The sequence below is a fragment of the Lissotriton vulgaris genome, chromosome 7 (genome assembly GCF_964263255.1).
Source record: "Lissotriton vulgaris chromosome 7, aLisVul1.2, whole genome shotgun sequence".
NCBI lineage: Eukaryota > Metazoa > Chordata > Amphibia > Caudata > Salamandridae > Lissotriton > Lissotriton vulgaris.
The window spans coordinates 594,272,665-594,288,958 of NC_141695.1; the positions used below are offsets into that span (position 1 = coordinate 594,272,665).

The 16,294-nt window shown below is 47.6% G+C and overlaps 1 protein-coding gene across 1 annotated transcript in view; it reads left to right on the forward strand.

Annotated features, from left to right (window-relative positions):
• Nucleotides 1–16,294, forward strand: part of QRICH2 (glutamine rich 2) — a 433,653-nt gene that overhangs the window by 388,433 nt on the left and 28,926 nt on the right. The window contains exon 19 of the mRNA XM_086930698.1: nt 14,525–14,626. Coding sequence (XP_086786824.1) covers nt 14,525–14,626 — 102 coding nt within the window. The remainder of the gene's footprint in view (nt 1–14,524; nt 14,627–16,294) is intronic.

Sequence of the window (16,294 nt, forward strand, 5' to 3'; positions counted from 1 at the left end):
GTGGGCCTCGGCGTGTGGACGAGCTGCTGAGGGGGGCTGAACCCACTGCTCCTGGGATAGCCTGTGCTTACGGACGCCGCCTTGGAGACTGCTGAGAGGACTATTGTAAGGGCACGATAAGGAGACCCGGGGGCCATAGCTAGACCCACGTTGGACGGCGACTCTTTGCGGAGGCCCTGGGTGGCCTTGGGACCTGGGTGAAGGGCCCAGTGGACTTCTTCTCAGGACGACGTCAGACTGCCTGGAGGGCTGAGAGTGGTGAGCGGTCTACGCACAGGCCTCCCGGACCTGGCATGGCTTACGACGGAGATCAGGGTCGGAGGCAGCGGTGTGAAACAAAATCCCGCAGGCGCATTCTGGCCGGCCCGTGCTGGAGATGGGGATGGACAGACCCCTTCAGGGAGCAGCGGCCTAAGATAAGGCTGATATCCTAGAGGCCATCAGAGACTCGCGAGTGGCACTGGAATCGAAAATGGACGGCATGGCGATGGACATAAACCACCTGCACCTGGATCAGTGGAAGGTGGCAGACCGTGTCACTACCACAGAGGGAGACCTGACCTCCCTATGGACGGAGGTCCAGCACCTGCAAGCAATAGTGTCCGCACTTTAAGAGCATACCTCTCGCCTTGAGGATGGGCAGAAGATGCTGAGGGGCGCTCACGGAGGAACAACCTCCACTTCTTGGGTTTTCCAGAGAAGGCAGAGGGGCCGGCGGCGGACTTATTTTTGGAGGAATGGATCGGCACCGCCCTCCCGGGCCTTCGACTCTGCAAGATATTCGCTTTGGAACGGGCCCACCAATCTCTGGGTCCCCACCCCGAAACCAGGGGCGCCGCCTAGAACTCTGCTTGCACGCTTGTTTAATTTCAGGGATCGGGATATGATCCTGCAGTTCATCCGCAAGAATGGTCCCCCCAGGTTCGAAAACCAAGAGATTCATATCTACCCGGATTGCACCAAGAAAGTCGAAGACCTACGGAACGACTTTCTGAGGGTCAAGCGGAGGCTACGGGATCTTAATATCAAATACAGCCTAATCTTCCCAGCCCGGCTCCGAGTACAATACACTGACAGGGTCCACTTTTTCAATACCCCGCAAGAGGCCGTGAAATGAATGGACTCATTAGGTCTGGCGGGGCAGGATATGCAAAACGGATGGCAAGAGCAGATGATGCGGACCGGCAGACATTGGAATCGGACTCGCCGCACTGGAGGGCAATATTCCGAATCACAGGGGCAGCCGGACGGAGGTCGCATCCTGGTAGGCCCTGATGGCACCCTGCAAGAGGAGTTGGGGGGCATCCAAACTCAAAATCAGTTTTCCCTATTCTGTCTCGTCCATGAAACTCAGTCGGAACCGGAAGACACTGTTGACCCGATTGCTGTCGGTTCCTGAGCCGCCTACCTCTGTGGGTGAGGACAGCCAAATGTGGGATGGTGAGTCGGCGGGACTACATAAGCCGCTGTGAGTATGGACCCCACTGGGTAAATGGCCTGAATGTGTTGTGAAATGGCAGGAGGAGATCCTCATCTGTTGGGACCATAGGGGGGGGGTGAGACCGTTGAAGGGGGTTAAGACGCTATTCCACCATTCTGCAGTCTAGACACTCCGACTGCAATGTGCTGTGTAGGCCTGGCTAGGCCACTGGTTGGACGGGGCCGCGCGGCACCAGGCAGTTTGGCTGTACAACGAGTACTGAGTAGTACATTTGACTGATTGTTAGTGTTGAATACAATGTTGTGGGGGGGCTTCGGGGGAGGGTAGCGGCTATGGGGCGGAGTCCTGCGTCTTCAGGCCACGGTTGGGCTGTGAGAATGAGGTTCTACTGCCTGGGTGTTGGGGGAGACTGTTTACACTGTTTTGTGTTTTTATTATTGTCCTTTGCTGGGGATGTTTTTATGCCGGGTCACCAGAGGTAATGAGAGCTTTCGGGGGGAGGTGGGAGACCCCCAATGCTATGCCTTACAGTTCATTCCCCGTCTCCCCCGGAGGGCTTGGGTGCCTAGTAATCACTACTTATGGAAGGCGAACATCAGGCTTATAAACTTATAACATGGAATGTTAGGGGGCTCAACAACAGAATTAAGCGGATTCGGATAGCAACCTATCTTCTGCGATACAAGATAAGTGTGGCCTTTTTACAGGAGACGCATCTCTGGGGAGATTGCCTGAAGTATGTTCAGAGGAGGTGGAAGGGCCAGTTTTTTGCAACCTCCTATTCGGGGCTCGCCAGGGGGGCGCTTATATGGGTGGCGCCGGGGGTCCCCTTTAAAATGTTGCAATGCTGTCCAGACTCAGAAGGGCGATATGTGGTGGTGGAGGGGACATTGGATGGGAGACATCTGTGCCTGGTGAATGTTTATGCCCCAAACGCCGACGATGGGGAATTTTTGGGCAAGGTCCTGGGGAATATAGATTTGGCGCCTGATGTGGAACTGATCGTGGCTGGGGACTTTTAACTGTGGCATTGATTTATGGATTGTGACAGACACCCTCCAAAAACAGACGCTAAACCCAAGACTCGCACGGCCTTGCAGCAAATGCTTAATAATTACCACTTGTTGGATATCTGGCGGCAACGCCACCCGGATATCCGGGTGTACTCTTGTTATACCCTGGCGGCTGATACATATAGCAGGTTGGATTATTGTTTTGTGCCGGAAGTAGCAGCAGGTCGGATTTTAGAAACACAATGCGTGGCCCGCTATCTGTCCGATCACTCCCCCCCTATACTTTGGGCCGCCCGCACCTAAAAATGCCGTTGTGTAGACTTAATATAGAAGTGTTGACAGACAGGGTTGGACGGCTACTTTGAGGAGAACTGGAACACGGCTAGTTTTAGGGCGTTTGAATGGGACGCAATGAAAGTGGTGCTGAGGGGAATATGTATGGCCACGGAGGTGGGAGTGAAGAGAGTGTTGGAGTGGGACCTAGCACATCAGGAGGACCGCTTAAAGGTTCTGGAGGCAGCCCTTCCCACGGACCCAGAGGGACCGACCAAATGGACGGAACAGCGACAGAAGATAGGGGAGCTCTGGGAGTCACTGGGCAAATGTAATAGGTCCAATAGCAGACGTCGATGGTACACTGAGGGGGACAAAATAGGACGCCTTCTGGCGCACCTGATCAGGGAGGAGACTCAGCCCACCCCAATACTAGCCCTTAGGTCCGCTCAGGGTTGATGATCTATACCCAGCAGGAGATAAACATGGTCTTTGCCACACACCTCCAAAAAATATATTCCGAGCCTACTGCCACCCTGCAACCTTTGGAGGCCCATCTCGCCGAAGTGGACCTGCCCTGCCTGGACCCGGAAAGTCAGGAGTCCCTGGGGGCGCCTTTTTGGGGTGAAGAAGTGAAAGCGGCGATCACACACCTGAAGACGGCTCGATCCCCTGGCGGCCTAGCGGTGGAGTTCTACAGGGAGTTTGTGAGAACCCTGGTTCCTCGGCTCCTGGATATAGTCCTAGAGGCTGAGGAGACGGGTATACTGCCCGCCTCCATGCGTGAAGCGGTTATCATGATGATCCCCAAGCCGGGGAAATATTCCTTGCTCCCGGCCTCCTATAGGCCGATATCTATGCTCAACGTCGACCTGAAGATTATAAGCCAGGTTTTGGCGAACAGACTGCTTCCATATCTTCGACGACTGGTACATGATGACCAGTCCGGTTTTATTCCAGGTAGGAACACGCTACGGAATATCCGGCGCCTGACCCACGTTATGCAGTCCCTAGAGGGGGGGGAGCTGAGCAGAATACCCTGGTATTCCTAGACATCGAACAGGCGTTCGATTCACTCAGGTGGGAATATCTTTGGCAGGTGCTGTTGAAAATGGGGATCGGTGAGGGGTTTGTGAACTGGGTGAAACTCATTTATACTAGGCCGATGGCAATGGTGCGTACAGGACGTTATGTCTCGGATGCATTTCAGTAGCAAGGGGGACGCGGCAGGGGTGTCCACTTTCCCCCTTGCGGTTCGCCCTGGCGATGGAGCCATTGGCGTGCCACCTTCGTGAGGTTCTCCAAGGGAGGGGTATTCAAGTTGAAGCTGAAGAAAATGTTATATCACTGTACGCAGACGACGCGCTGATATACCTGCGGGAGCCAACACATTCACTACCGCTATTGATGGCAGATTTGGGCCGATTTGCAGAGGTTTCTGGACTGTATGTCAACAAGACCAAATCCCAGCTATACCTGGTGGGGTCTGTGACTGAACGTAGTGGAATCCAACTCCCCGAGACGGGGATCCCCTGGGTGCCCTATGTGTTGCGCTATCTTGGGATCTGGGTAAGTAGGGACAGGGACGTTTTTTACCAGCATAATATGAGGAGACTCCTCAGAGGTCTCCGGGGCAGTATTGATTTCTGGAATATGCTTCCACTTTCACTGATGGAGAAGATTGCCCTTATTAAAATGGTGATACCAAAGGGGATGATGGACGGAGCGTTTGAGCAAATCAAACACTCACACCCAGTCAACTGATCTGGGTTTAATCCATCACCATTCTTTAGCTCACTCCACCACCCCAGTTCAGACATGGCCATATGCAAATCAGTCTGACCCTTTGCCTCATGGGAACAGTCCAGCCCGAACTGCCAAGCCATGTCTTCCCTGGACCGGAAACAAGCATCCTGGGACCGGTTTCTGGTTCATAACCCTCATCAGCCAGGCTGTACACAGTTCTCCCCAAGCACACTATTATAATATAATAGCAATCTCTATTTTAGATAAGAGACCAAATAACAAAGTCCCAATAACACAGTCACAGGAATCCTAGATCCAAATATTGATCCACCAATCCAGATCCTCGTATATTCAGGTAGGTTTATTTTTCAAAGTTCATATCCAAATAGTAGTCTTAGTCTTTGTTTTTCAATTCAATATCCAATTCTTTATTCTTCCAATTCAATATCCCCAATTTTACAGCAACCTACACATGTTTCGTCGTGCTGGATAAAGCACATTGACTTCCTCAGGGCTGTAATCCAAATAAACATTCAATCAGAACCTTATCCACACATAATTGTATACTCAAGATCATGTAAAAGGAATCCCGTGCTGAAGAGTAAATGAAACCAAATCCCAAGTAATAGCATGACCCGATTATGGGATGAACAAAGTAAAGATCCACCACCACTCAATAGAGTACAGCAGAAGATACTGCGTGCATAATTCACCTTTATTTTCTTCAGAAATTCTCAAATACGACTCCAATTTCTTACGTCAGATATTTCCAATGTCATATCCTAAAATAATACCACACAGTCAAAGACCACTAAAAAATGCCCCAAGATGAGTTTCTCACAATACATCTCTTAAAAAAGTTATTATTCCACTAACAAAAGCCCCATCAATCATCACTATATACAATTGTATAGCGTATCCAAATTTTATTCAAGAATCCACCCCTAATAATCTTACATATGCCTAAATTTCGTCTGCCAGTTTTCTTCAGAATTTACTGTATGAGTCAGGTCCAGCGTTGTAAATTATATCTTCCAAAATTAATATTCAATCATCCAATAGTACCATAACGAACTCCTAAGACAAAAAAATGTCATATTACATGTAACTATAATATTGCTTCCTACAAGCTCCATATGATCACAGAATATGAGTACTCCACCTACTCACCCCATATCTTCAAGAGGAATGAGCACTAATCAGCCTCCGTGAATTGGAAGAATAAAGAATTGGATATTGAATTGAAAAACGAAGACTACTATTTTGGATATGAACTTTGAAACATAAACCTACCTGAATATACAAGGATCTGGATTGGTGGATCAATATTTGGATCTAGGATTCCTGTGACTGAGTTATTGGGACTTTGTTATTTGATCTCTTATATAATATAGAGATTGCTATTATATTATAATAGTGTGCTCGGGGAGAACTGTGTACATTTTTAGATTCATCCAGGTGGATCGTGGTGGGTGTTGTATGGTAACCACACCTTACCCCCTGGTAGCACCGACGACTTAGGTTCTTGTTACTATTCTTTCCCCCTATAATTTGCTTAGCGCCCGCCTCTCTGTTGGTTACCACTTTGTACTCATCAGCCAGGCTACCTTGAATCCAGTGGCAGAGTGAGCAAGGGACCCATGTCTGGACCAACTGATCTGGGTTTAATCCATCACCATTCTTTAGCTCACTCCACCACCCCAGTTCAGACATGGCCATATGCAAATCAGTCTGACCCTGTGTCTCATGGGAACAGTCCAGCCCGAAGTGCCAAGCCAAGTCTTCCTTGGACCGGAAGCAAGCAAGCTGGGACAGGTTTCGTGTTCATAACCCTCATTAGCCCGGCTACCTTGAATCCTGTGGCAGAGTGAGCAAGGGACCCACGTCTGGGCATACCGTGCCAACTTAGGGCGAACAAAGCGATTCCAAAGGGGATGATGGACGGAGCGTTTGAGAAAAATCAAACACTCACCCCCAGTCAACTGATCTGGGTTTAATCCATCACCATTCTTTAGCTCACTCCACCACCCCAGTTCAGACACGGCCATATGCAAATCAGTCTGACACTGAGCCTCATGGGAACACTCCAGCCCGAACTGCCAAGCCATGTCTTCCCTGGACCGGAAACAAGCATCCTGGGACCGGTTTCGGGTTCATAACCCTCATCAGCCAGGCTACCTTGAATCCAGTGGCATAGTGAGCAAGGGACCCAAGTCTGGGCATACCCTGCCAACTTAGGGCGAACAAAGCGATACCAAAGGGGATGATGGACGGAACGTTTGAGCAAATCAAACACTCACCCCAGTCAACTGATCTGGGTTTAATCCATCACCCTTCTTTAGCTCACTCCACCAACCCAGTTCAGACATGGTCATATGCAAATCAGTCTGACCCTGTGCCTCATGGAAACAGTCCAGCCGTAACTGCCAAGCCATGTCTTCCCTGGACCGGAAAAAAGCATCTTGGGACCGGTTTCGGGTTCATAACCCTCATCAGCCAGGCTACCTTGAATCCTGTGGCAGAGTGAGCGAGGGACCCACGTCTGGGCATACCCTGCCAACTTAGGGCGAACAAAGCGATACCAAAGGGGATGATGGGCGTAGGGTCAAGACTGATTTGCATATGTCTGGGTCCAAACTAGAATGGCATGGTGAGCAAAAAAACGATGGATTTAGGCCCAGATCGCTGTACTGGGGTGGATGTATGAACTGTTATTAGAAACGCACGCCTTTAAATACCTGCCCATAAATATATACCAATGCAGAAGCATACATAATAGGGGCAATATCCAAAGAGCCTTAAGGTCTCTACAATCCCAAGTGACCTTCCGTACCGCACAGCCAATAATTGTGGTGGGCCGGATTGCACTAAAATGGTTATGCTCTCCTGGCATCATATCACCAAGATACTATTCATATTACCAGCACACCTTATTAAAGAAATGGATTAATTGCTAGGGAACCTAATCTGGGGTTCTGGCAAATGAAAAGTCGTTTTTTTAAATTTTATTTTTTAATTTTTATTTATGGTATTTTATACATATACATACAGTGAAACAGAGTTTACTTCGTTTTGGGCAGTCCGCCGGTAAGGATACAAGGTGAGTCGTACATGGTAAGTTTTCTCGGCAGGCCCCCTTTTGTTGCTAGTAGGAGTAATGTAGAAGGAGAGAAAGAGAAAGATGTGAATAAGTAAAGAGAGAGAGGAATAATGGCTTCGGCCTGGCAACATCCAGGTATCATTGTGGCAGTGGGGTACATTTCTGCTGGCTAGTCTATCATTCAGATTGTTAGTGTCTCCACTCTATGGTCATCAGCCACACAAGCCAAGATCACCCCAGCTTTGGCGCAGACCAAACTAAGGCTCTTACGCAAAACATTCTGGACCCCAGAACACCTACACAAGCCAGGACTCAGGGACAACCACACATGCTGGAACTGCAACGCCGCTAAGGGTGACCTGGAACACCTGATCTTCCTGTGCCCGACTTTCAAGGGGTTTTGGGGGAGGGTCTTTGACTTTATAGACAAGGTTTTTAAATGTAAATGAAAAGTAGCTCTAGCGAAACTAAAGTTGCCAACCAATAGAGGGACTTGGGGGCCCCAGATCTGCGGAACTATTACATAACTCCAGTGGGTAGTATGCTGGCTGGCAGACACCTTATTGAAACCTGACGCTCAGATAGGCAGCTCTGCGAAGAGGCTGTATTGGCAATGTGCTTTCCTGACCCCAAAACCTCAACAGTGATTTCCCTGCCAATTTACCCCTGTGCTGGGATCCTGCAGCGCTGAACACTTCCAACACTGCTGTATGCCCCTGCAATCCCGCTAGGACAGCCATTAATAAACAAGGGGTCACTCAGCAGCCCTGATGTACAACATTGGGAGGCCTTTCAGTAGGGGAGCTGTTTACAGATAGTACTGGTACATCCTTTCCTTCCTTGGTAGAAAGTTGGGGTCCCCGAGAGGCCAGTTCCTGCTGTATAGTAGGATTCAATACGCAATGAAGCAACACTGGAAATCGGATCTTCTAGAGCCCCCATCGAATGCTATTTTGCAGATGCTATACACAATAGGTAGCGATCGGTTGGTTACATAGCATTATAAATCCCTACTGGAACATACATATGCCTGCAACCCCTCATGGACAAATGGGAAACAACAGTGGGGTGGAGCTTTAATGATAAGTAATGGCAGAGGGCCTTAGAGTACCCACACAGGGTGTCAATGTGTCTCACAACACCTGATTTGAATGTAGACAGTTCAATATACTGCACAGGGCAAACCCCACCACATAAGATCAGTCCGATCTACACCAATGCACGCACTATGTGCACTAGATGTCAAAGTGTAAACGTCAATTTCCAACATATGATGTGGGATTACCCTAAAACACACTTTTCCTTGGTGATTAATGAGGCACGCACAACAGGACAGGAAACCCTGCAGAGTGTAGAGAGCCATTTATTGGGTACGTTCCCTAGACCGATAAGAATGGGGGTATGAAATGTGTTGACATACTCATTTTACTGGCAAAACTGGCCATTACTATGAAATGGAAGTCCCCATACACTGGCTGCCCGGAGGAAAGGTGTGTTTTGAGCTGAACTTGAAAGTAGAACTCTCTGCTGTGAAGAATGCAGATTGTTGTACAAGGGACACATATTGGATATTTGGGAGGGACTAGGCCGAGAGGGAGTTCAAAGATGCTGAGAAAGATGATAAACCACCTTAGACACAATTAAACCAGCAGACAACAATATACATCGGGTATTAATGATTTCTGCCCAGGTGAAGGGAATCTTCCTAGTCTGATAGCTAGGGTTGGTGGGGGACACGACCCAGAGACATACTAACTATGCATGAAAATAGCTTGTGGCCAGATATAAGGGGCTGTTCCCTCATCCCCTCAATCTACGCGCATCTGACAGTCTAGATATAGTAACAGAGGACTAGGAGAAAAATTAAATTACCATATGAGAGACTGAATTGCACCTAAGGTGAAAGCATGGTAACCAGCAAAAGTTGAGGGTTGGAATCTCCTCGATTGCTAAGTGGTGGTGGAGGGGGTTATTCATTGATTGTGGCTATAATTGCATGCCTTATTGTTTGGGCATGAGAAAGATTATTTTGATAGTATGGATAAGCTGATACAAATTGAGATGTTACACTACAATGTCCAATTACTTTGCATCATCTACTTGGACTAGTGGTAATATGCTTGCCCGGACATTTTTCGGCAGATTCTGTATTTGGATGAAACTGAATGTTAAATTACTTAATATAAAGGTTTAAAAAATCGAATGACCAAGAAGAGCAGGATTCACCTCTGTTTTGTAGAATAGAGGGTGGCATTTAATCGAATTAACATGTACATCCCTGGCTGAAACGGATGGCTTTGGAAATTCTCAAACTATTGTTGACTGCCATCATCAAGCTGTACTCTGGCACATAAGCCCAAATCAAGATGGGAAATGCCCCCTAAATTTCGCATAAGGTCAATACCAACTGTGAGCTCAAACAGCTGCGTTCAAGCACCACTGCCATTCTGTCATTTAATTTGCATAGTGCAAATTTGGGTGGCCTTCTGGTACTACTGCTAGGGTGTTTCCACTGAAGCTCAGACCGATCCACCTGCCTGTTCGTCAATATGATGATGATATAGTGTGGCTGAATTGTACTCTAGTGACGCTGCAATGGTGCATTGAGACCCTGGACATATGTAATAAAGTAAATCATTGAGCATTCAACCTGTCCACATTTAATGTCATGGTGTTCAGCTGAGGGCTTAGCAAACATTTAAACTGGGCACTCACATGTGTTACGGTAGCCAGAGCCCCAGAGTTATAATTACTTGGGCATGTGGTTCGATGAAAGGGGTGGTTAGAAGAACTACTTAGCTGTGCTGAAAAGCAAGTCTGCATCACTAATAAATAGTATGAAAAAACTTAATTTAAATCTTCCAAGTCCAGAATTCCTTCCATTTTTCATATGTGGGGGTGAGGCACAAATACAGTGAAAGACACAAGGATGTTATGTGCAAAAATGTATTGTCAATAAGGTGTTGGCCAGAAATGCGTCTTGGTTCCAAATCGTTTAAGTGACCTCAATTAAGATTGGATCTACTATGCCCGGTGATTTTCTCTTTCCTGCCTCCTTCTTAGATACATTCTCCTCGAGTTAAATGACTAATGCATCACAGCTCTGTGTTTACCCAACTGTGTTCTATTTCTTGATCACACTGCTGTAGGTTTACAATATGCTGTTTATACACTGGTAACATACTCAGCTGGTAATGATGTCAGTTAGCTTGAGCAAAACTCAAATTTTATTTCTTGGCAAGCCAGATTTCAAATCCCATTCGCATGAAGGCAATTTATGGCTTGAAGAAGTATCAGTTTTTTTACATTTTGGGGTACTATTTAACAATAAACCTAATTGGAGACCCTTTATCAAATCAAAGAGAAAACCACTGTGCATATTAAAGTCAATCCTATTCATGGAGGGTATTCACTATGCCCATGAAATCGCATATTTAGTACAGTCACTCCACAGCTAACTTATGGATGCCCATTCTGGTTTCAAACTTCCAAATTCCAGACCAGCTCCCTAGAGGATCTAATCTAGCCTAAGTTCCTAGAGCCCCAACCAATAATGAGTGGTGGTGAAATTAAGGGATTTTTCCCAGACTGGAAAGACTGATCTTTGTTAATTGAGTCAAGCAACTTGCTCTAAATGGTTAAAGACCATTGTTCAAGAGTCTACCACTAGATTCCTCTATATACCTGTCCATCTAGTTTGTTAGTGAGGGTTTTTAGGGGCTCTCCACCATGGGATTTCACTGATAATTGTGAACAGTGAACAGCCTTATCTAAATGTGGGATCCTGGTTCACTTACAAGAGAAAAACATTTTTTTGTAAACAAATGCCTAGTAAATCTATTAGCAGAATAGTAAGTCATTGCAAATAATATTAGAGTCCTTAATCCTCCCCTCTTCCCCATCCTTAGACACTGTAGATCAACTACAAGGCAAATAACTAAGCGTATCCTTAATATCATGGAACTCTGCAAGGACAAACATACTATAGAAATATAAAGGAGTGGCCAGGTTACACCCGTACCATTAGGCCAACTAGAAGAACTGTTGGGCCCTAAGTGTCAGGGTAAAGAAATATTGATATGCCAGCCTAGTAAAATTCTGAGTTAGTGGCACCCATCTTTCTGAAAATTTGCAGTGAATATTGAGCAACTCTACAAGATGCACATCCTAGTTGTTTTCTCTTTTAAGCATCTCTGACAAACATCCCATGCAGTGGGAACTGGAGATGTGAAGATATCATAAACTATTAAAACATGAACCTTTAGTCAACATCTCTATGTGGAACACACATGTAAATGTTTCAGATATCTCTCAACCGACACTGTCAATCTTCTTCTGTGAGGGGTTCACTAAGCTCCTCTTTCCATCTGGTTGAATATACCTAAGTAGATTCCTGTGTACGTGTAAGCAAGATGTGGTTTATCCTAAAAAACAATCCCTGGGGGGCCTTATACATTCTGAAAAATTGTTACAACCTAGTGATCAGTCTGGTAACCACCACTTTGATTGACTGATAAAGGGTCTAATGCTCCAGTTGAAAATAGTGCAGCCTGTAAGGTACATCTCCAATTTCCACTTTGCATTCCTCAAACCACTTTTTGCATTTCTGTTTGAAGAGGTGTGTCACTGTCCTACATTCCTCCAGCCAGTACCGTACAAAGGATTCCCTTTCACATGTGGGTATGAAATCTGTTTTTTAGGTCTCGCACCCGCGATAGAGGGCGAAGCCCTGTCGCAGCGAGACCTATTGTCGGCGGCTCTGCTTTCAAGGAGACAGGAGATGGGCACGCGCAGCATGCCGGAATCGGATCAGTTCGCGCGCCCGTTCACCATCTCCTGTCTCCCTTGAAAGCCTGCAACACACACAGCCACATCCCCCCTGCTTTCGCACCAGCATGCGCATACACACACACACGAGCGCACACACAGAGAGACACACACACACACACGAGCGCACCTACAGGCACGCACACACACGAGCGCACACATAGACACACACCACACACACACACCCGCCGCCACCGCACACACACACGAGCGCACACACACACACACACAAGCGCACACATACAGACACACACCCCCCCTCCGCCGCCGCCACCCCCAGTAATATTAAGCCCCACTCATCGCATCGGCGCCACTCCGGACTTCTGCAGCATCCGCGGTGCTCTCCCTTGGGCATGGGAGGCCAGCGTCACCACTGCTCCTCTCTGGGCCAGCCAGTCCGTGGGCACGGGCTTCAGAAGACGGAAGTCCCGCCCCACAACAGGTTTTGGTTTCGCTCACGTCTTGTTTACCAGCTTTCTTCAATGCTTGTTTCTACATGTTGGAGGAGGGAAAGGATGTGGGCTTGTCTCTGAGCACTGCTTGATCTCATACCTCGAGGACAGACATGAAGGGAGTAGCTAAAAAGGAGTGACAAAGGAATTGAGTTTTCCTAAACCAGGCCATATCCCAAAGGAACCTACTCACTACATCTTGATCCATAATCAGCCATTTTTGTCGCAGTTTTCCTAGCCACACACTCCTAAAACAATTTGTAGGTTCACGACTTAGTAATATTTTAAGAGATCAGGGTACACTAAATGTTTGGGGGAGCAGTACTGTTTTGGAGACATGTGCCTTCTCCTTCCACATAAATTGCATTCCTATTTTTACTTATTACTTTAAAAACCTGATTCTCGTATAGGTCAAGCTCCTTAGTTGTTGCTGTGAGCAAGCTGGAGTCCGTCAAGGACATCAAAATATCATCCGCAAAGAGACAGATTGGAACATGGTATTTTCTTCCTTGCTCTATCCTTTTTTAAAGCAAATGCATAACTGTTCTTGATTTTAAAAACGGCTTCTGTGACAGTCACTACAGTGGGTCGGATGGAAAGTGAGCTGGCTCGCCTCTCATTAGTTTTTTCCAAAGAAGTTGTGACTCCTTACATACAGCCATCTTGTATGCCACACTGATGGAATTCCAGTTGAGCCTGAGTATTCGGTTTCGTGTGTGTTTATCCCCCCCACGTCCAGCAAAACAAAAATAAAGACTTCTTATGATTTAGGAATATAAAGTCTCATTTACTGGGGTTAATTCTTTTACTTCCGAGAGTAGACAGGCTTAGTTAGGGCACCATGTACAGTTCTTCGTTTTTTCCTTCTTTCCTTTGATTGCAGTTGGCAAAACACTGTCTGTGTGTGGGTGCAGGTTATCAAGGGGTAAGGTCTGTGACAAGGAAGGCTGATGTTGGTGTAAAGGTTAGTTCTGCAAATTTCTAAACCCTTCATATTTTTATGCTAAGGAATCTAAAGCATATGAAGCCTGGAAGGCATGGAGAGAGGGAAACATTGATTAAGGTTACTTATTTCAGGAGTCGACAGGAAGGATACAGCTTTGAAATATTGGCTCAATATAAAAAATACATAGAGAACTTGTTTTGTACATTAAGTTATTTTTAAATATTTGATTAACACACTACGGCCCTCAGGTCATGTAGTCGAGGATAATTCCGATATGTGTGGTGTCTACTGTAACCACACATAACGGAATTGTGAGTTTGACGGCAAACACCGCACCTTGTGCGTCCCTGCCCAGATAAGTTTCGGCAGGTCAGAGCTGCGGAAATGAATTGGGGTAATATTGCCCGGTAATCCCCGGAGTATCGGATTTTGGTTCTACAAGACCAAAATTCTTATTCTCCCTGTCAAAGAAAAAACTCATAAGTGGGTGGTATTTATTGCACCCTAATAATTCCGACTTCGTGGAGTTGGATTTTATCATGTGCAATACATTTCAGCCCTAACACCGAGCCACTCGTAATGTTGGCCTAAATAGTTGAATTTGTGGCAGTAAGAAAGCAATGTACAACTGATGATGACATTACTAATTAATTGATTGTGTTTCACATCCTGAAGGGAAGATTAAATTACTTATTTTTGTCTTTTTTTTAAAACAAATTCTGCCAGCTTCTAAGATTCGAGGGAAGTCATCTCAATCTACAACAAAGATGGACGCCAACATCGCGACAGAGAGGCCTCGGAGTGCCAAGTCGTCTTCCAGCTCTCATGGTATTTAGTTATTTGTAACTGGGCGGACCCTATGGACTATACGTTACAGAGCTTTTAAGTTGGAGGCTGTGTACAGGAGAGCCATCAGCAGGAAGGGGGATTCCTCTACTGTCAGCACATGTGGTCTTGCAATGGGGGAAAGGTCCACTATCGGGCCATGTATGGACAGGTATTGTTCTTATTATCTTTTTTGGGGGCAGGAATAGCTAGGGAATAGGGTATGGATTCCTTTGTTTGAAGGGCGGTAGGTTAAATACAGAATGGAAATAGTCCTAATTATTTTGAAAGAAAAAATGTGCTTGAGTGCAGTCTCCTAAAGATAAGGGATGACAAATGTGATAAGTTCAAAGAGCATCAAATACATAACAATTCCAGAAATGAGATAAAAGCATAGTCCAGGAGGGCGTGACCAAGATGGCAGCGGAGTAGCAGCGATTCTTTGGAGCTCCGCTTGCCAATGCCGACAATAAGCTTCTACGTTGCTTTGCCAGGACCTCAAGAGCATTCGAAGGGAGGCCCATGAACCGGAACACCAGCAGCAGGTGGAGCTGAGAATTGGCGGCCGGAGCAGTCTTGGAGCCGGTGCTGTGAGCGGGTGGCCCTGACATCGGGCTGAGACACAGAGGAGAGGGCTAGCTGCAGATACCGGTGACGAGCCTGGTTGGCGTCCGGTGGTGCTGCTGGAGACACGTGAACCGGAGCACCAGCGGATGGGACTGGGCCCAGAGTTAGCGGCCTGGGCAGCTTTGGGGCCAGTGTGGAGGTGTCCTGAGCGGGTGGCCTTGCCATCGGACTGGAACGCAGAGGAGCAACCGTGGGCTGCGGACTACGATGGGTGAGCTGACTGCACCTCCGGCAAACATCAGTGACGCACCTGGTCGGCGTCTGACGGCGCTGCTGGGGACGTGGACCACGAGTGGCCTAGACAAGGCTGGGCGCTGTAGAGGAGGTCTGGTGGCCATATTGGAATTAGGCCAGAAGTGGGCCTGGATGCCGCAACTCTACACGCAGATCTGAGCCTAGGGCCATCCGAGGCCACCTCCTGCAGAGACAGGCTCCAGTAGGCCGGAACCCTTGCTGGAAGTCCAGAGACACATGGGGGGGGGGGGTGGCCACAACTAAAGGAGGCAAACAAGGAATTGGCTTCCAGCCCCCCCCCCCACAGAAACCACCTGCATGAAAGCACTGTCTGCAGCCGCGAGGGAGACGGGCACTGCACTTGAACTGCACTCGCCTGAGGCACAGGAGGGCTGACCAGCTGGGCAGGACTAGAGAGGAGGCGAGGTGCCTAGATGGGCCAAAAATGACGGCAGCCAATTTGGATGGGGGGCTGGAAGCCGGCCTTGAGACGGGGGCCTTAAACCCTCCTGACAAGAAAGCAAGCTGGCATTGGAGAAGATACTGGGGTGAGATTCCCAAAGGGGTGGCTTGCCCCCGAGTCTACATCATGCCCCTGCCGCTGGGGGAGACCAGGGATTGGTGATTGTACAGCAAGGGAGCAGGAGAGAGGGCGTACAGGTTTCCCCCATTGGCTAGCAGTGGCCCAAAAGCGGTCTAGTTGCTGGGAAAGATCCCTGGGACCTTACAGAGGAGGCTTCACCGAGATGACCACCCACCGGGTGAAAAAGGAGTCTACAATCAAGGACCTCCTACAGAATCCAGGCTATA